The following is a 19,826-nucleotide window of genomic DNA, read 5'->3' as shown; positions in this document are numbered from 1 at the left end:
TTGGGCTGGGGGGGCTGTGGGCCAAGTTGTGCTGTGGTGGGGAGGGATGGATGGAAATACTCCACCCTTCACTAGCCTGGAGGACTTTTCTATTTAACCCAAATCTTTGCTGCAAATGAAGGGCTGTTGAAGGGGTGCCCAGTCTGAGGTGGGCTAGGACCCAGCTGCTGGGGTGGGTTGGCTCATGGCTTCCACCAACCCTGTCTCCATCTCCTGCAGCCAAGAGCCGCTCCATCGCGCTGCCCATGGACCTGGACGCCCACGTCAGCTCCCTGCTCAACAGCAGCTCCACCAGCACGGTGCAGAGGAACACATCCAACTACAAGGCAGCCACACGGACCTTCCCCCGTGTCTCCACCACCCCCAACCAGTGGGACTACAAGAACATCATAGAGAAGCTGCAGGTACGGGCTGGGGAGGGGTGATGGTGGCACGGGTTGGTGCGTGACGGCAAGAAGGTGCTGGCGTTGCAGGGGTCCGTCTCCCTTGCTCCTGTCTCCTAGGCATGCCTTGGCCCTCAAGGTGTGTTGCTGTGACTTGTAGGACATCATCAATGCCCTGGAGGATCGCTTGAAACCGCTGGTGGAGGCTGAGCTGTCTGTCCTGGTGGATGTCCTCCATCGGCCGGAGCTGCTGTTCATGGAGGGGACGGAGGCGTTTCAGCGATGTGAGAGCGGAGGGTTCCTCTCCAAGTGAGGATGCTTCCCCGTTGCTCAGGGGGTGCTGGGAAGGGCTGGTGACCTTCATCCTTGGTGGGCTGTGCATCCCGCTGTGTGCCTGCAGCCTGGAGGGCTGGCAGGGCTGGTTCCTTGTCTCTCCTGGCCATATGTGACCGTGGCTCTGCTGTGCCAGGCTGGTGCAGCACACCAAGGACCTGATGGAGACGGAGGAGAAGCTGTGCATCAAGGTGCTGAGGACGCTGCAGCAGATGCTGGTGAAGAGGAACAGATACGGCGAGAGGGTGAGCACCATGGTCCCCTGAGATGTCCCCAGCCCTGCTCCTTGTCTGTGCAGCCCAGGCTGGTGGTGCCTCCCCCTGCTGCAGCTCAGCCTCATTCCTCTCTGGTGCTGGTCCTGGCATTGGGAGACTCCTGACGTTGGTTTGTCTTGGCAGGGCAACCTGCTGCGGAAAATGCTCATGAACAATTACCTGCAGAACAAGAAGTCCAGCTCCAAAGGAGAAATGGCAGATGCTGCTGGGGGAGGTGAGTGCCCCTCTTCTGCACCTTCCCTGTCCCTCTGCACTGCTCACACACACCTTGGATGTGCAGTTCCCTGAAGGGATCAGGCCTGTAGCTGGTCCCCGTGGCCCCACCTCCTTGGAGGGAAAGGATCTGGGGAGGTGAAGGGATGGGAGTGAGATGCCCCTGGCAGTGATGTAGCTGTGCTCACTCTCCTGCACCACAGCAGCATCACATCCCTCCATGTCCTCTCACCCAGGCCAAGACCAGGACTGGTCGGCTATCGCTGCTGTCCAGTGCCGCCTGGACCGAGAAGGGGCCACCAAGTTGGTGGCTGACCTCATCATGAACACCAAGAACGAGAAGATCTTCCAAGAGAGCATCCTGCTCGCCATCCGGCTGCTGGACGGAGGCAACACTGAGATCCAGGTGCTGAGGGTGGTGGGCACCAACCCCACCAAGGGGCAGCCAGGGTTGGGGGGGTGCTGCGTATCCATCCCAGCACTTGGAACATGTGGGACCAGGGTTGCAGTCCTGGGTTGGTACTTGGGCTTCGCCAGAACTTGGTTGGATGTGTTTGCTGGTCATCCAGAGGAGGAACTGCAGGAGTCTTGTCTGCTTTGGAGTTTTCCAGCTGGGTGGCTGGAGGGCTGGAAGATGCCAGAGTTGCAGGTGGTTGTGGATTGTTTCTGGAGTGCTGCTGATGCCCTCTGCTGGGTATTCCTAAAACCAGTAAGGTTCCAGACCTGGAGCTGCTGTAATAGCTGCTTGCTCTGTCCCTAACCCTGCTTTTAGGGTAAAGGAGAGCACAGGGACATGGGACAATTCTCCACTATAAATCCAAGAGGATTGTGGTGTCCGGGGCTGGTGCACAGAAATAAACCTGCTCACCAGGTTCTCTCAGACAAAGCCTTGAGTGCTGGAGGCTACCAAACCAGGCAGGGGGACAGTTGGGACCCCATGCTGGAGACCTGAGTTACTGTCCTGCCTCCCCCCAGAAATCCTTTTACAACCTCATGACGAGCGACAAGAAGTCTGAGAAGTTCTTCAAAGTTCTGCACGACCGCATGAAGAAGGCACAGCAGGAGACCAAGTCCACGGTGTCTGTGAACATGAGTGACATCGGGAACAAGCCTCGTGAGGACAAGGAGGAGCCTGACCCTGCCACCAAAGGTAGGGGGCTGTGTCCCCCTGGTACAGCCAGTGTGTCCCCTGGGATCACCCGATGCTAATGGGGTTGGGTTGCCCTCCAGGACGAGGAGAGACCTTCCTGATGCCTGGTACCCCCACCCGCTACCCCATGGCCATGGGGTTTCGGAAGGGCCACGACACCGGGGAGCAGGGTCAGAACAATGAGATGGGGGTGACAGTCCTGATCATGGAGCCCATCCTGCGGTTCCTGCAACTGCTCTGCGAGAACCACAACCGGGACCTGCAGGTTGGTTGTGGGATATGGGGTGGATATAGGGTGAGGGGGGTGGGGGGGGGCTGGGCTCTGCCTCAGTTTGGTCCAAAATGGCATTACACCAGCTGCCGTGCCTCAGTTTCCCCATCTGCAAAGCCACCATCCCTTATGGATGAGTTTTGGTGTTGAGGAAGGAGCTGCTCATGGCACTGCTGTGGCACTACTCTAGTAGGTCTGTATGTTCCCAGGGTGGCCTCAGCCTGCTTCTCCACCAAACTGCAGCTGCAGGAGGGGTTGGGAGGGGGATCAGGACTGTCCCTCCATCAGAGCAGTGCCATAACTCCATGCTTTGCTCCACAGAACTTCCTCCGGTGCCAGAACAACAAGACTAACTACAACCTGGTGTGTGAGACCCTGCAGTTCCTCGACATCATGTGTGGAAGCACCACAGGGGGGCTGGGGCTGCTGGGCCTCTACATCAATGAGTACAACGTGGCCCTCATCACCCAGACCCTGGAGACCCTGACCGAGTACTGCCAAGGGCCCTGCCATGAGAACCAGGTCTGGGGCACTCCTGGTGTGGTCGAGGCATTTTGATGCTCATCAGGGACACCTGAGGGAGGATTTGGGGTGGGGTGAGGTGGGAAAGCAGGGGGGGGACAGAGCTAGCTCTTGGTGTCAGGGTGTGAATGGGAGCAGGTCGTGGGCAGCAGAGGATGCTGAGGTGCAGAGGAATGCTGCCTGGGGTATGAGCCAGACCACAGGATCATTCTGGTTGGAAAAGACCTTCAAGATCATCAAGTCCAAATATTAATCCAACTCTAATATGGCTGGTGCTGAACCACGTCCCTCAGCACCACATCTACATGGCTTTTAAACACCTCCAGGGATGGTGACCACCCTGGGCAGCCTGTGCCAGTGCCTGACAACCCTTTCAGTGAAGGTTTTTCTTCTAATATCCAATCTAAACCTCCCTGGTGCAACTTGAGGCTGTTTCCTCGTGTTCTATCACTTGTTACTAGGGAGGAGAGACCAACCCCCCCATCACTAAATGCAAAGGGGGGGTTAAATAATACAGGGATGCAAATGGTTCCTTGTCCATGGGGAGAGGAGATTTGGGGTTCCTGGGGTAGTGGGGCAGGGTTGGTGCTGTAGGCAGGGCACTGGTTTGGACCTGGGCTGTGTTAGAGGGTGCAACTGGGGGGACTGGCAGCACCAGTGGAATAACACCTTGTGTTGCTCCCCCAGAGCTGCATCGTGACCCACGAGTCCAACGGGATTGACATCATCACAGCCCTCATCCTCAACGACATCAGCCCCCTCTGCAAGTACCGCATGGACCTGGTCCTGCAGCTGAAGGTGGGCAGAGGGCTGGGGTGGTGGCTACACACCTGGGCATGGCTGCGTGGGCTTGTGGCATGGCCGTGGGGTGTGCTGTGGGGTGAGGTGGCCACTGCAGCAGGTCATCCAGCACGGGAGCTTGGTGGGACAGGGCTGGTGCATCTCCACCGTGAGAGTCTGGGGTTGTCTCTGGCACTCTGGGGAGTAGTGGCTGATCAGGGCATGGGGGGGAGTTTTGCCCACCCTGGGCAGAGGCAGGGCACAGCTCCCCTCACTGAGGGCTTCTCCTCACCAGGACAATGCTTCCAAGCTCCTCTTGGCCCTCATGGAGAGCAGACATGACAGTGAAAACGCTGAGCGGATCCTCATCAGCCTCCGCCCGCAGGAACTGGTAAGGGCTGACAGTGAAGCACCCCCAGCCTGGTCCCAGGAGCCCCTGGCTTCCCTGGATCTCTTCTGCATGCAAGTCCTGCTGCAGTTTCTGGTTTGCAACTCAATAAACATCACAGCTGGTGCCATAACCCTGCTCACACACCACCACCTGCCCCAGCATTCTTGCCTGTTGGCATTCCCAGAGCCATTCCTCAAGGATTGGAAAACAAGACAAGGAGACAGGGAGGAGCTCACTGTCCCTCTGCTGCCTTCCAGGTCGATGTGATTAAGAAGGCCTATCTGCAGGAGGAGGAGTGTGAAAATGCTGAGGTTTCCCCCCGGGAAGTTGGTCACAACATTTACATCCTGGCGCTGCAGGTACTGATGCTGCAGCCTGAGCACAGCAGGGTCCCTCCCAGGCTGGGCTCCCTGTGCTGTGCTGGGCTCCCACTCACCAATTGGCAGATGTTTCTCTATGTGAATTTCCATTTCCTTCAGCCAGGCTGGTCTCCTTGGGGAGGGATGGCTGGGAAATGTGCTTTTGGCTCCTGGGAGAAGCCAGCCCCCCAGCTCACTGGCTGTCCTGCTGCTGTGGGCACTGGTAGCTGCTCACCCGGCTCTCACTGTCCTTCTTCCAGCTGTCACGACACAACAAGTCTCTGCAGCAGCTCCTGAAGCCAGTGAAGAGAATCCAGGAAGAGGAGGAGGAGGGGATCTCATCCATGGTACAGAGAGGCCTCGGGAATGGAGGCAGAGCCCACCCTGCCCACCCCAACCCTGACCACAGGCTCCAAGGAGCAGCTTCTCCCACCCTCTCTGGCTTATGTTGGTTAAGATTTGATGGGCTCTGGTGTTCCCCGGGGCAGACTAAAGAAAGAAAGAATCATCAGTGCCCTTGTAGCCAAAACTACAAGTCCAAAGGCTGCAGAAACCCATATTTGTGGGGCTCAGCCATAGGGTGACATCCAGAGGGACAGGCTGGTGGCCCTGAGGGGGTCCTGCTGGTACCTGTTTTCTCCCTTTCACTTCTGAAAAGAAAGAACTGAGTCCTTCACCACCATTTCTTGCCTGAATACCTTAGATCCCAAATGAGATTCAGCAGTCGTATGATTTCCCTGGGGTTTAATGGGCATTGATTTGTAATTTGTGGATTAGCAGCATTTGGATGTAATTATTGCAGGGAACTGAATGTCTGTCACCTCAGGGAGGGCTCGTAGCCCTTTAGGAAGCTAGAATTCATTTGCTTTTCCCTGAAAACTCATCAGCTCTAGTAGATTTTTGAGGAACTCTGTTTCCAGGACAGTTAGACCTGACTCCCCAGGCTGAGCCACTCTCACCCCTTCTCCCTCTCCCACATCCCAGCTCAGCCTAAACAACAAGCAGCTGACCCAGATGCTGAAGTCGACGGCCCCAGTCCAGGAAGAAGAGGAGGATCCACTGGCATATTATGAGAAACACACCTCCCAGATTGAGGCAAGACCTGGGAGCTGTTGGGTTGCCAGGGTCTGTGAATCCCACTTGTGCTCCAGCTGCCCCATGCCTTGTTATTTCACACTAGGAGCCTTCCCATCCCTGTGCCAGCAAGGAGCTGATGAGCCATTGGCTCATGCTGGAGGGGTTAGCAGAGCCCACAGGGAGCTGGGGGAAGGAGCTCACCCCTGGACCCTTCCTTTTCCTCCCAGCAGCAGCTGGGATGCAGCCAGGTTGGCAGCCCCATCCCTGTTTGCCAGCTTGGATGTCCATGCAGATGGACCAGCAAGGATCCATGTGCTCCCAGTTGTCCTCCATGCTCCCAGTTGTCCTCCAGCACAGCCAAGAGCTGCCTTTGCTTGGCCCATTTAATCGTTATAGAAGAGGGGTTGATGATGTTTGGATCCTGGTGGAGTTGGAGGGAGGAGGGGAAAGGCACAGCTGGGCCTGGAAAAGAGGAAACCAAAGCCTGGCAGAGCAGGATCTGATGGTACCACCTTCCCCCCCTTCCTACAGATCGTGCGCCTGGACCGGAGCATGGAGCAGATCATCTTCCCAGTGCCTGGAATCTGTGAGTTCCTCACCAAGGAGACCAAGTACCGACTCTTCACCACCACGGAGCAGGATGAGCAAGGCAGCAAAGTCAGTGATTTCTTCGACCAGTCGTCCTTCCTCCACAACGAGATGGAATGGCAGAAGAAGCTGCGCAGTAAGAGCAAACCAGACCTTCCTGGCGAGCACAGGCACTTGGAACAGCCCCTGTTTTGGGAAAGGGGGAGGCAGCCCTGCTGGGAAGGGCTGCAAACCTTGGGAGCAGCCAGGAAATCACATCTCCAAGCTCCTTGTGCTCCTTGCTCCATAGAGCACATCCCACTTGGCTGTTGGCAGGGAGTGCAGGTTAATCCAGAGCCCAGGGGTGTGTTACCTCCATGCCTGACACTGCAGCTCCTCAGCAGTCTGAAGGGCATCTTCCAGCACATTCCCTAGGGATACACCTGCAGGTGTTTTCCCCTGGAAAGCCCTCTCTCCAGTTGGTTTTGGTTGCCTGATCCTAAGCCAGGATCTAACAGCTGCACATGGGAAATAAAACTGGTTTCTCTGCCACCTGCAGGCCTGCTCAGCTGCTCTCAGGGCTGCATTGGAATGGAAATCCTGGCTTAAAATACCAGAAGCTCAATAAAGAGTCCCACTATAAATACTGGGATGCAGCTGAGGGGCAGTGCAGCAGCTCTGAAAAAGAACTCCACAGATTCAGTCAAAACTATCTTAGGAATTCAGCAGGAAACAAGTTTCCAGTGTGGATAGGAAATTGCTGGCTGGGTCTTCTCTGGGACTGAGCACCAGTGCTGCAACCACAAAGGTTGCTTTGAAGGACACAAGGCTGTGGGAGGTGGGGAGGAGGAGAATGGAGCAGATCTGATTCCAAGGTGCCAGAGCAGGTCAAAAGGCTGAGAGCCCAGAAAAGTGAGCAGAAACATGTTAAACTTGCACTCCCATTCCAGAAGATGAGGAGGGAGCTTTTCTAATGTTTTGAAGGAAGTGGGAGGTGAAGGTCCCTCTGGGCCTGCTAGCCATACTGAGCTGAGCCCTTTGGATGTCTGGGAGGAGAAAACCTTCCCTGGTTGGCCCAGGTTGGCTGAGATTTGTGTGTCTGCCTCCTTTCCCTCCAGGCATGCCGCTGATGTACTGGTTCTCCCGCAGAATGACACTCTGGGGAAGCATTTCCTTCAACCTGGCTGTCTTCATCAACATAATCATTGCTTTCTTCTACCCCTATGTTGAAGCCACTTCCATGGGTAAGTGCCACAGCATCTGCTGCTCCTCGAGGTGGAAGAAAAAGGGGACCTTCATGTGCAGGAAAAGTGGTCCCTTTGCCTGTACTCCCCTCACCTTTGGTCTTTTGTCTCCCCAAGTCCTTTTCTGCTGGTCAAAGGGAGGGATGGAGGCAAGACTTCAGCTGCCAGCCCTCCCTCTGCTTCCTTCTCAGGGAATTCTCTTCTCCCTGTGCTGCACTTTCCCTGTTTGTAAAGTGGGGGGAAGCAATGACAGGGTATGTACCTGCTGCCAGGCAAAGCTACCACCACCTGCAGGGGTTTGGGGATCTCAGCTGGAAGATGTTAGAAAAACGTAGCAGTGAGAACCATCTTGGTCAACACTTGTCTTTGCAGTCAAGCATCATTTCTCTCTTTCTTTCCTCTGAAAAGCTAGGGAAGGACTTGTTACAAGGGCTTGTTGTTAGAGGACAAGGGGTAATGGATTAAAACTGGAAGAGGGAGCTTGAGGTTGGACATGAGGAGGAAATTCTTTGCTGTGAGGGTGGTGAGAGCCTGGCCCAGGTTGCCCAGGGAAGCTGTGGCTGCCCCATCCCTGGCAGTGTTGAAGGGCAGGTTGGATGAGGCTTGGAGCAACCTGGCCTGGTGGGAGGTGTCCCTGCCCATGCAGGGGGTTGGGACTGGGTGATCTTGAAGGTCCTTTCCAGCCCAAACCGTTCTATGATTCTGATAATCAGCTCTTCTGGACAGCAGCCCCGTGTCCGACCAGCAGCACCTGCTGAATCCCAGGCTGTTTCATTGCTGTGGGTCTTCTCTTCCCAGGAGTGCTGGATTCCCCGCTGATCTCACTGCTCTTCTGGATCCTGATCTGCTTCTCCATCATGGCCCTGTTCACCAAGCGTTACGGTGTGCGACCACTCCTCGTGGCCCTGATCCTGAGATCCATTTATTACCTGGGGATCGGGCTCACCCTCAACATCCTGGGGGCCCTCAATGTAAGTTCTCCACGTGCTGAAAAAAAACCGACCCAGGATTCACCAAGCATCCTGCATTCTCAAAGGGCAGCAAACCCCACTCCCTCCCCTTTCTGGTTGTTCCCCAGCTGACCAACAAGATTGTGTTTGTGGTGAGCTTCGTGGGCAATCGTGGGACCTTCATCCGAGGCTACAAGGCCATGATCATGGACGTGGAGTTTCTTTACCATGTTGGCTACATTGTGACCAGCGTCCTGGGCCTCTTTGTGCACGAACTCTTCTACAGCATCCTGGTACAATAAATGCAGATGTTTGGGGCACTGAGGTAGCCTGTCTGCCCCGTTAGAAGGTTGCTGTGACACCTTCCAGGGGCTGATTGATAACAGCAGTGAGAAGAGTTTGCTGTGCTCTAATCTTGGTCTGCCTTCCGACAGTATCTATTACTGTCTCTCTCCTGGTCTGTTGCTCTCTCTCCTTTTCTAATCTTTGCTGTGTGCTTTATCTGGGTCAGCTGGGAGACAACATGAGCTGGTGAGGGCAGAGGTACCATGCATGTGTCCTATTCTTGGCTCTCCTGCTGAGCATAAATCACTTCATCCTTCTCTACTTCCCTACAATGAGCTGGGAAACTTACGTGTTTTATGTGAAAGTTAGTCAAGGTCTGCTGAGCGATCCAAATCTCTGGATAAAAGGGGGTGTAGGTAGGCCAGGCATGATCAAGAAAAGCACCCCATGGCATTCCTTTGCTCCTTGCTCCTTTTTTAGCTGTTTGACTTGATCTACCGTGAGGAGACCTTGTTTAATGTCATCAAGAGCGTGACGCGGAACGGCCGCTCCATCCTGCTGACTGCCCTGCTGGCCCTCATCCTCGTCTACCTCTTCTCCATCGTGGGCTTCCTGTTCCTGAAGGATGACTTCATCCTGGAGGTGGACCGGCTGCCAGAGAGCAAAGCCAAAGGTTGTTCAGCCCTTGCCCCGGGTGGCTGTGGTGTCTGGGGGGAGAGGGGCCAAGCAGGGAGTGGGTCCCTTCTGCAGCTGGACCATCGTGTGAGGAGCTGCTCCCTCCCTGCTGCAGAATCACAGACGTGTCTGTATCGTGGGTTTTGGACCCCTTGGGACAAGCTCCTGGTAGCTCTTGAGTTTGAGGTTGGCAGAGAAGACACCTGCCTGTGCCAGCTTCAGGCCCTTGTGCTGCCAGAGCTGGGTTTGGGGGCCAGGGGGGTGAAACAGCTACAGCTGAAGCTTGAGCACTGCAGGGGACTTCCTGGGACTTGAGCAGAAGGTTCAACACCTGGAAAAGCCTGGGAAAAATGCAAAGCAATTTTTCTTCCCAAGAAGCTTGAAAGCTACAAGAAGAGGCAGTTTCAAAGCACCAGTGACAGCAGGGAAGAGCTTTCCTAAGGCCAGCTGAGGCTCTGACCAGCCTGTGGGCTCTCTTACTTGCAGATGACCCCTTGGGGATGCAAAGGAACATGGAGACCTTCATGGAGTCATGTAGCGGGGACAAAATTAGCTGCTCTGCTGTGCCCACTGCCTTGGAAGGTAAGTGAGCTCATTAGAAAGGTCAAGTCTGTTAGTGGCAGAGTAGCTTGGCTGCCTGGTTTGTCAGTGAGCTCAGATCAAAGTTCTACAGTAACTTCTCAAAGATGGGGGACAAGAAAAAACAACCCACTTTCTGGCACATGTTTAAGCAAGAGGCCTGCAAATTTTGCACTGACCCTGGCATAACAAAAAAATTTAAAAATCATGTTGAAGCAGATTCAATTTAGTCATAAAGGAAGTGGGAGCTTCAGGAGGGCTCAGCCAAACACCTCCACAGCAGGAGGCAGCTGGAGGAGCTGCTGGTGGGGAAATGCACAAGGAGCAGCTGCTCCCAGGAGCTTTGCTGCTGCATCACGGCAGCTCGGGATCCTTTGCAAGGACCTGGTGCCTCTGCCCTGTCTGTGCTCTGAGTTTTTTGCTCTTATTTCCCCCTCTGGTGCTCCAGAAACAGAGGCTGACCAGTGGGAACGTGCCTGTGACACGCTGCTCATGTGCATTGTCACTGTCCTGAACCACGGCCTGAGGAACGGAGGGGGCGTGGGGGACATCCTGCGGAAGCCATCCAAGGATGTGAGTTTGGGCACCCCCTTCTGCTCAGTCCTGTCCTCCTACCTCCCTGAGAGCTGTGACACTTCCAGCTCTATCCCACACACTGGCCTTGGGTGCTTTCCTCCTCTTTATCACATCCCTGTTGTTCCCCCTCAGCCTGTGGTCTGTGCCACGAGGCAGCAGGTTTGCAGGGGCTAGAGGAGAGGTGCCCAAGAGAGGCACATTTGTCCCTTTCATCTCCAGAGTTCATCAGCTTGGAGAAGAGAAGGCTCCAGAGAGACCCTAGAGCACCTTCTAGTGCCTGAAGGGGCTCCAGGAAAGCTGGGGAGGGACTTGGGACAAGGGCAGGGAGGGAGAGGACAAGGGGTGAGGGATTCAAACTGGAAGAGGGAGATTTAGGTGAGACATTAGGAAGAAATTCTTTGCTGTGAGGGTGGTGAGACCCTGGCCCAGGCTGCCCAGGGAAGCTGTGGCTGCCCCATCCCTGGCAGTGTTGAAGGGCAGGTTGGATGGGGCTTGGAGCAGCCTGGGCTGGTGGGAGGTGTCCCTGCCCATGCAGGGGGTTGGAACTGGATGATCTTGAAGGTCCCTTCCCACCCAAACCATTCCATGATGATCTGTTACAGGAGTCCTTGTTTCCTGCTCGGGTTGTCTACGACCTCCTCTTCTTCTTCATTGTCATTATCATTGTTCTTAACCTCATCTTTGGGGTCATTATTGACACCTTCGCTGATCTGAGGAGCGAGAAGCAAAAGAAGGAGGAGATACTGAAGACCACCTGCTTCATATGTGGTGAGCACTGGGACCTTGGGGTGTAGGAACTTCCCTAAAGCTCTTCCTCTTTTCCAAGGCTGAGGGAAGAAAGAAAAGTTCAGCTGGTTTCTGGTTTTCATTTGATTCACAGCAGAACTTCAGTCTGTTCACCCATGGGTCACTGCAGTGTGAGGCTTAAACAAGGACACAGACTGAGAGGGGAAACTGTCTGTATTGTTCCTGCTAGTGAGGTGTTAAACCAAGCCATTGTGGAGTCCTTGTCACTGTGCATCTGTCACTCCTGAGACCATCACTTAGGAAAAAAAGCACCATAGTACTAAGGAAATAAAATCCAGGCAAGGTTCTGGAATGCTTTCAGCCACCAGAAGGCATCCAATGGAAGGGACAAACCCAATAAAAGTCAAGCTGCTTTTTTCTTAAGAGATCCACTGGGTCCATTTTATGCTTTTAGATACTTCAGCAGGAAGCATAGCTAAGTAGCACTTTAAATAGAAGCCTCCTCAATCCACAGCTGGTTATTTTCCCCTTGTTTTGGATGTTGTGTGCTAAATGCCAACTAATTATTAAAAGTACTTCTTGAAAGTCACACCTGGGAGAGGATGCAATGAGCTCTGCTCCCTTCCACGTTGGTTTGCTTGCTCACTTTGCACCTTCTCCTCCCCTCTCCTCCTCCCTCCACCTTCTCCTGCCTTTCCCAGGACTCGAAAGGGACAAGTTTGACAACAAGACCGTGTCCTTTGAGGAGCACATTAAATATGAGCACAACATGTGGAACTACTTGTACTTCATAGTCCTGGTGCGAGTGAAGAACAAGACGGACTACACCGGGCCCGAGAGTTACGTGGCACAGATGATAAAGGTACATGTCCTCTCAGGGCAGCACTTCCATCACTGCTCCCCAGGGGAATATTTGAGAGCAAAGGGCTTGGCAAATTAAAAACAGTTTTGAGAAGAAATTTTTAATAGTGTTGTTCCTTCTCAGCTGGTTATTCCACCTTTGTAATCTCAGCCGCCGCCACCTTGTCTGTGTGATGCTTTGTACTGTGTGTTTAAGGGTTGAAGGAAGGGCAGAACCAGGCAGTACAGAGTGTGACCTCAAGGTGATTATGAGGCAAAATGGGAGGGAAAGGAACTTTAGAAAATTAAAACTTCTCAACTGAAGCCCAGAAGGGTGCAAGAAAAACACCAGAAATTGAACGTTTGTGGGAAATTGGCAAAAATACCGACAAGCCTTTGGGAATTTCTGCAATCCTTAAGCACAGCCAGGCTTCCTGTTAATTCCTACCTGGTCTTCTCCCTCTTCCTCACCCTCTCTCTAACTCCCCTTCCCCATGGTCACCTTTCCAGAACAAGAACCTTGACTGGTTCCCCCGGATGCGAGCCATGTCACTGGTCAGCAATGAAGGGGAAGGGGAACAGAACGAGATCCGAAACCTGCAAGACAAACTCAACACCACGATGAAGCTGGTGTCCCACCTCACCTCCCAGCTGAACGAGCTGAAGGAACAGGTACTAAATACCTTTTAATGATAGGAACTTCTGAGGAAACCCACTGTTCTCACCAAAACAGGCACTGATTGCAAGGAACAGGAGGCAGAACCAGCCCAAGCCAGTACAAATTCAGACACAAAGCAAAGGGCTCCTGCAGCTCTTTTTGGGGGTGGTCAGGGACACTTGGGATGTGTTTTTTTGCTACTTCCTCATCCAAGAGAGGCCAACTCAGTGTTTCCTGGCAGGTTTCTAAGGCAGCCTGGTCAGAGGAGCAGTTGGTGCAGAGTGAGGTGCCCTGGTTTCCCCCCTCACCCATGTCCTTGTTTGCACTCTAGATGACAGAGCAACGGAAGCGCAGGCAAAGGATGGGTTTTGTGGATGTCCAGAATTCCATGAACCACTAAGATGGAGAAGAAGCTTCAGCTTCATCCACCGAGAGGCTGCACACCTGTATCAGCTAAGGAGGCTGCTTCTTCCTGGGTTCCACACATGGATGTTGCTGCCAGAGGAAGATGGACTGTGCCAAAGGGCTTCACAGGCAACATTTTCCTTAGAGCACTTGTGAGCACGTCAGGAACCAGGGACTGGCCAGGATTCCTCACCATCCCTGGACCCACACATTAGTCTAACACCCTCATAGGCAGATAAATTATCCAGGACTTTTATTCCTCATTGCAACAACTCCTTATTTTGCCAGTGGGCAGGGGTGTATCTTTATCTCCATGCGCTGCATCCCGGCGAGGTCCCCCCCCAGGTGTGGTGGCACTAGTTGTAGGGCTGCAATATTTAACTTATTCCCAGAGTGGCACTAGTGCCCCTGGATCTTTGCAAACCAGCCATCTTATTTACTGTACCTGCTCCATGCTGATCCCTCTCCATTTTAAAGCATTCTCTTCATCACTGGGGTGCAGTAAAGAGGAGCTAAACTCAAGGAGGTGGATTTTGTTAATTTAACTCACCAGATGAGTAAGCTTGTTACTAGTGTGAACTAGTCTTTTGCCTTCTGTGGACCAAGGATATCTGGGCAGTAGTAGTAGGAGAGTGCAGGTTTACAGGAGTTCACTGTGAAGGGGTGTCCTGTGTTTTAGTTTCATCTCTGGTGTCATGTTTTTTGGTTGTTGTTATTTTGTTGTTGTTGTCATTGTTGTTACTTAAGAACTAAAGTGTAAATTGCCTTAACTAAATTAAACACAAATCATGTTATAATAAAACCTTAAACATGGTAAAGAAAGCCCCCTCCCTGTGCACTCTGGTATGTGCTGAGGTTGTTAGAAGTAGAAATACAAAGCAATGCAAAGATTCAAGGTGTTCCACAAACCAGAAGCCTCAGCTATACACTGAAATACAGCATGAGGCTCTTCCAAAGAAGAATCCTGCCATGATGAACTACCTTGACCACCAGCCTTGTTTTCTGAAGCTTGGGATTAGAGCCTGCTGCAAAGTTTCAAAGTCTTTCACCACTTGCCAGGAAAACACTGTTCAAAGAGAGAAAAAGGAGCAGGATGCTGCTCCACTCATCCTTCCCCAGCCAAGCAGCAGGGCCTACAGCCCTGTGCCTCTGCCTCCCAAGAATAGACACTAATGCAAGCATTAAAGCTTTAAAAAAGCAATAAAGCCAGGCCACAGCACTGGACTAATCACACTTGAAATTTGTTTATGGCCTTATATACCCACATGTCATTAAAACCTATCTTTATCCCTCAGATAGGCAGTAACTCACATGGAACCTTGTCCTCAGGCTGAGGAAGATGTGCACAGAGCTGGGCCAGCCTCCTGCTGCTGTGGCACTTGACTCAAATCTCCAAGTCTTACACTGCTCCTCTATCACCATGGCAAACTCACCCTCAGCTCTGTCCTGGCTTTTCTCAAAAGGCAAACAAATGTGATTATTAAAGTCACCCCTCCCTCCATTTCCCAGTTGCCAGCACAGAGTCCAGCACAGCTGCTGTTTCACATCACCCCTGGTACCTTCACAAGGAAATTTAAAGCTACCACAGCTGCATCCACTTGCTCTGTGCATCCCCTGCCTGTTCCATTTCTTGTAACAAAAGGTCTGGTCTCACACCACAAAGCTCTTCCTTCCACACTACATTATTGCTCCAGAGTGGCACAGATGTCTCAAGCTGTGTCCTGGATGGCTCAGGAAGAAGAAGGGGCACTAAAACTGAAAGGAGTGAGGTGCAGGTCAGAAGAAGAATGCTGGGGCTAAGAGGAATAAATGGCTTTATTCATCAGGGCAACACACAGTGCTTTGGGAATATATACAGTGGAGAACCTGGGAGTTTGCCTGTCACTTGGAGTCCTCTTCAGGTTTCTTGGCAGAAAACTTTTCTCGCAGTTTTCTCCATGTCCCTTTCTTCATGTCTTCCATCTGCTCCATAATGTCTGAAAAGGAGGGGAAAGAGAGAGAAAGAGAGAGAGAGGGAGGAAAAGAGGAAGAAAAGCAGAGGAATGAAAGGCCTCTGTGAAGCTTTGCCTGCCTATCTTATCCTATTCTTGACTTCTCATCTTAATTCCTATTTCAGGGCCTGAGGCAAGTTTGTTTTCCCTTCCAATCACTGATTGCAGAGGGTCCCTTATCACTAACAACTAATATTCGGTTTCCAAGCATGACAATCAAAGTTAGGAACTGGAGCAGAACCAACTGCACTGGCTTCCTACACTGCACTTACCCACTGAACTGGCTGAGAGGATTTCTGCATCATGGAACCCTGTTTTCTCTCAAAGCCTGATACAAAAAGGGAGATACTGAAGGGAATTTGAACACAGTGAAACAGAAGCTGGAAAATTTTGGAATGATGTAGCAAACGTGGGTTTCTCCCACATAGATCCTGGTACCTGATCTCAAAGAGCCCTTGCAAACCCTCTGCTGTTCCTGCCCAGTGCAAAATACAACTGACTTTTCACCCTGTTCCATTACTGAAGATGTCCTCAGTTATTCCTGAACCTACTCCTCATTAAATGTGCTGATATTCCTGCACAGCAGATCCATTCTGTCTGTCAGTCACAGGTTTTCAGAACTGGTGCAGTGAACACCACAATGTACTTTATCTCCTGCACTGACTGACTCTCAAAACAAGCCCAGTGCTGGTACCTGTTGCTAGGATCATCTTGCAATCTTCCACTGTCACTCCAGTGAAGCTTGTGTCTTTCAGGCGTGGATACTTCACCCACAAGAAAAGTTTTGGGAAAGAGAGAGAGAAAGTAAGTTACTTGTAGTGAAAACGGGCAAAAACATCCCCATGCAGAGGAGCCTGAGCTCATTTTCAGTCAAGAATTCAGTTCACCCACACCAAGAACTGCCTGCATTGCCCACACATGTCCCAGATGGCTGCAGCTTTCCCAGAGTGACCAAGGGCACCAGGTTGTCCTGCCTCCCCCCGGTCATTATTTATCTGTCAGACATTCCCAGGAACCCCCTGGGAGCAGGGAGCAGACTGCAGCAGGTGGCCACTCACCTGCCAACAGAGACAGGATGGCTGATGCCAGAGCTCACCTTGTTCTTGTAGTAGTTGGTGTGGATCCTGACCAAGCTCTCGTACATCCTGTCGCAGGTCTCGGGGTCAGCAATCTGGGAAGGGATCAAAGTACCACAGAGACCTTGTTTTAAACCCACCTCGTGGCCAAGCTGTGAGAAGGACAGTCCAGGAGCAGCTCAGGTGACCTCTCAGTGCCATGCAGGATGCTGCTGACCCCCACTATGCTGTTTTCTTTCCCCTCCACTTCTCACCAGCTTGGCCACAAAGAACAAGGAGGTGTGTGATTTCCTGCCTGGACCTTCAACTCTGCTTAAATAATGATCTGACAGATCAGCTGTGAATACACAGTGACAAAAATACTACTGGACAGTTTTCTTCTCATGTATATCAGCCACTGCTGTGAAATTCTGAGAGACTTCAAGCTCAAAGGCCAGTTGGGCCACCTGTTTTATTCTATGGATGTTTTTGTTCTATGGATGTTTTATAAGCATCCAACAGGATAACCTACCAGGATGGAAGTTAGAAAGCCCCAGTGCAGGCTGAAAATAGCTTAAAATTGATAAGGAAAAAGCAGGATGAAAGACAGTGAGCAGCTTGTGAGGGGTAAATGCATTTCTATTTCTGTGTGGATGGAACATCCTGGTCTGATATTGTAGAGAGGGCCAGAGCAGAACTCAGCATTGCTGCTTGATGAGATGGAGTATCAGAGAACCATGGAATGGTTTGGGTGTGAAGGGATCTTCAAGATCATCCAGTCCCAGCCCCCTGCATGGGCAGGGACATCTCCCACCAGCCCAGGTTGCTCCAAGCCCCATCCAACCTGCCCTTCAACACTGCCAGGGATGGGGCAGGCACAGCTTCCCTGGGCAACCTGGGCCAGGGTCTCACCACCCTCACAGCAAAGAATTTCCTCCTCATGTCCAACCTCAAGCTCCCTCTTCCACTTTTCATCCATCCCCCTCATCCCATCCCTCCTGCCCTTGTCCCAAGTCCCTCCCCAGCTTTTCTGGAGCCCCTTCAGGCACTGGAAGGTGCTCCAAGGTCTCCCTGGAGCCTTCTCTTCTCCAGGCTGAACACCCCAACTCTCCCAGCCTGTCTCCAGAGCAGAGCTGCTCCAGCCCTCCCATCATCTTTGTGGCCTCCTCTGGACTCTTTCCAGGAGCTCATTGTCCTTCTTACACTGGGGGCTCCAGAACTGGACACAGTTCTTCAGGTGGGGTCTCACAAAGCTGAGTAAAGGGGGAGAATCATCTCCCTTGACATCAAACATAAATGATGAAAATGAACTCAGGAATAACAACAGTATCAACAGAAACATGGCAGGGTAAAATGCCACAGCTCATCTGTCCTTGTGACATGGGGCCAGGCTCAGCATGAGGGGGGTAACTATGGAAAGCAAGGAAAGGCTCTCCATGTTCCAGAGGTAATGGATGCTGCAGGAGAGAGGAAACAGGGACAGACAGACTGCCAAGCACCACCACACTGCAGGTGATCTGCAGCTCAACACACTCTGCAGCCACATTCCCAGTGCCCCTGCTAATGTTTCAGTAATGACAGCAGGAATAGCCATTAAACGGGCTGCAGAAACACTATTCACACACACCCCATTAAATCAGCAAATCTTATTCCACGTGAATAAAACAGACATTAGACTGGTAAAGGATCCTTTCCAGTCCTAGCTCTTCCCTCAGACTTTCCCCCTGCTGCCTGCCAGTACATTTCCCTTTGCTGTATTAAGCCTTTACACATACAAATTGACATCAGTGCTGCAGGCATCAAGTTAGATTTTCAAGATGAGTGGCAGCTTTGGGATCCTGCAGCCAATTGGTGCAGCACACTCAGCTGTCCTGGGCACATGAAAAAGCAACAAGCACTCCCAGAAATGTCTGCAGAGTGTTCTGGTGAGCAGGATTGAACGAGGTGCCTACAATGGCCTCTCGAAGTAGAAAACACGTGTCTGGAACCACGTTTTTATGCTAAGAGAGGGCACCTTTGCGTTCCACATCACCACCTCCAAGCCTGTAAAGGTCTGAAGCCCAAATCAGGCATCAGCTCCTCTCACTTATTTCAGCACCAAAGCCTAAACTCCCAACGCAATTACAGCTGCCGCGGGAACCCGGCGCTGGAGCCACCGCGTCCTAACGGAGCCAGGAACACTGTGTTTCACTGCGGCCTCCAGACACGGCCCTGCCGTCCCAGCAGCGCGGAAACGGCGCGGAAACAGCGCGGAAACAGCGCGGAAACAGCGCGGAAACAGCGCGGAAACAGCGCGGGAAGCAGCGCGGAAACAGCGCGGAAACAGCGCGGAAACGGCGCGGAAGCGGCGCGGAAACAGCGCGGAAACAGCGCGGAAACAGCGCGGAAACAGCGCGGGAAGCAGCGCGGAAACAGCGCGGAAACGGCGCGGAAGCGGCGCGGGAAGCAGCGCAGCCGCCTTCCCCGGATCCCCGCAGGGCGCTGCCGAGCTCAGGAGGCCCCGCATCCCGCCGCCCCCGGCGCGGGGCTCGCAAAGCACAGGCTGCAAGAAGCCGGCGGGCAGCGCGGCTCGTCCCACGCCAGGAATAAGGGGCGCGGCTGCCCCGGGCCCCGAGCAGCCCCGCGGCTCCCGAGGGGGCTCCCGAGACCCGCGAGGGTTTCACGGCGCTCGCAACCTGAGCGGTAACCGCGAAGGGAGGGCCCCGGGGCACCAAACCCCGTCCCTGCCGGCACCGAACCGTGCCCAGAACGCGGCGACACGGGCCCCGGGCCCCGCTTGGCCTCCTCCCCCGGCCCCCGCCGCGGCCCGGCCCGCCCTCACCTGTGTGTTCTCGCCCTCACCTGTGTGTTCTCGCCCTCACCTGTGTGTTCTCGCCCTCACCTGTGTGTTCTCGCCCTCGCGGAAGGCCTGGGCCACCCGCTGCCGCAGGAACGCGCCCAGGTCGCGCTGCCGCTTGGTCTCCTCCAGCGGCCACTCCTCGCAGAGCCGCAGGAAGCGCCGGTACCGCCCGCCCGCCATGGCCGCGCGCTCACGGGGCCCGACGGCGGCGCGGAGGGGCCAGGCGGGGCCTGCGGCGGCTGCTCGGGCGGAGCGGGTCGGGCCCTGCCCCGGCCCTGCCCCCGGCCCGGGCCTCGGGAGGAGCGGGAGCGGGACCGGGCCTGCCCCGCCGCCAGCAGCTCCCTCGGCACCGCGTCCGGACGGCCCGTGAGTCCCTCCAGGGGCGGGGGTTCCAGCGCCGTCCCCCCCGCGCCTGACAAACCCGCCGGGGAAATTTTACCTCACGCCCCGTCGCAGCCTCCCCTGGCGCGACTCGGGGCCGTCGCCTCGTTGAGGCCGCTGAGCGGCCCCCCCGGCTCCTCACGGCCTGCCCGGGGGCAGGGGCTCTCCCCTCGGCCCCAGCTCCGCCAGCTCCTCCTCAGGCATCCAGACATCCCCCCAGACCCTTCATCACCAGGCACACAGGACACCTCAGCTCTCCCAGAGAGGCTGTGGAGTCTCC

At 53.9% G+C, this 19,826-nt stretch overlaps 2 protein-coding genes across 3 annotated transcripts in view; one reads left to right on the top strand and one right to left on the bottom strand.

Annotated features, from left to right (window-relative positions):
* Positions 1-14,102, top strand: part of ITPR3 (inositol 1,4,5-trisphosphate receptor type 3) — a 42,562-nt gene extending 28,460 nt beyond the window's left edge. For both annotated transcript variants that reach the window (XM_051638981.1, XM_051638980.1), the window contains exons 35-58: positions 220-404; positions 544-692; positions 853-961; positions 1,115-1,205; positions 1,441-1,610; positions 2,180-2,354; positions 2,435-2,619; positions 2,947-3,147; positions 3,835-3,945; positions 4,223-4,318; positions 4,576-4,677; positions 4,938-5,024; positions 5,662-5,772; positions 6,286-6,478; positions 7,440-7,565; positions 8,364-8,536; positions 8,644-8,808; positions 9,281-9,473; positions 9,962-10,057; positions 10,503-10,627; positions 11,233-11,398; positions 12,079-12,239; positions 12,728-12,889; positions 13,207-14,102. In XM_051638981.1, the coding sequence (XP_051494941.1) occupies positions 220-404; positions 544-692; positions 853-961; positions 1,115-1,205; positions 1,441-1,610; positions 2,180-2,354; positions 2,435-2,619; positions 2,947-3,147; positions 3,835-3,945; positions 4,223-4,318; positions 4,576-4,677; positions 4,938-5,024; positions 5,662-5,772; positions 6,286-6,478; positions 7,440-7,565; positions 8,364-8,536; positions 8,644-8,808; positions 9,281-9,473; positions 9,962-10,057; positions 10,503-10,627; positions 11,233-11,398; positions 12,079-12,239; positions 12,728-12,889; positions 13,207-13,275 (3,401 nt within the window). In that variant the 3' untranslated portion in view covers positions 13,276-14,102. The remainder of the gene's footprint in view (positions 1-219; positions 405-543; positions 693-852; positions 962-1,114; positions 1,206-1,440; positions 1,611-2,179; positions 2,355-2,434; positions 2,620-2,946; positions 3,148-3,834; positions 3,946-4,222; positions 4,319-4,575; positions 4,678-4,937; positions 5,025-5,661; positions 5,773-6,285; positions 6,479-7,439; positions 7,566-8,363; positions 8,537-8,643; positions 8,809-9,280; positions 9,474-9,961; positions 10,058-10,502; positions 10,628-11,232; positions 11,399-12,078; positions 12,240-12,727; positions 12,890-13,206) is intronic.
* A 975-nt stretch (positions 14,103-15,077) lies between these two features.
* On the bottom strand, positions 15,078-19,553 carry LOC127393673 (ubiquinol-cytochrome-c reductase complex assembly factor 2). Its single transcript, XM_051638986.1, has 4 exons — positions 19,208-19,553; positions 16,368-16,442; positions 15,966-16,035; positions 15,078-15,256 (listed from the first exon to the last, which is right to left on the bottom strand). Exons 1-4 carry the CDS (start codon positions 19,343-19,345, stop codon positions 15,162-15,164), a joined length of 378 nt encoding a protein of 125 aa, XP_051494946.1. The 5' UTR covers positions 19,346-19,553; the 3' UTR covers positions 15,078-15,161.
* Between the last annotated feature and the right edge of the window lie 273 nt (positions 19,554-19,826).

Source organism: Apus apus, chromosome 23 (genome assembly GCF_020740795.1).
Source record: "Apus apus isolate bApuApu2 chromosome 23, bApuApu2.pri.cur, whole genome shotgun sequence".
NCBI lineage: Eukaryota > Metazoa > Chordata > Aves > Apodiformes > Apodidae > Apus > Apus apus.
This window is presented reverse-complemented; position numbering and strand designations above follow the sequence as displayed.

What these genes read in the sequence shown, in the direction of transcription:
- LOC127393673 (XM_051638986.1), bottom strand. Translation starts at nt 19,345, where the DNA reads ATGGCGGGCGGGCGGTACCGGCGCTTCCTGCGGCTCTGCGAGGAGTGG. An exon ending in GCGAGGGCGAGAACACACAG is followed by an intron (nt 16,443 to 19,207) that starts GTGAGGGCGAGA and finishes ATCCCTTCCCAG; the next exon opens with ATTGCTGACCCCGAGACCTG. An exon ending in CAAGATGATCCTAGCAACAG is followed by an intron (nt 15,257 to 15,965) that starts GTACCAGCACTG and finishes CCTCCTTTTCAG; the next exon opens with ACATTATGGAGCAGATGGAA.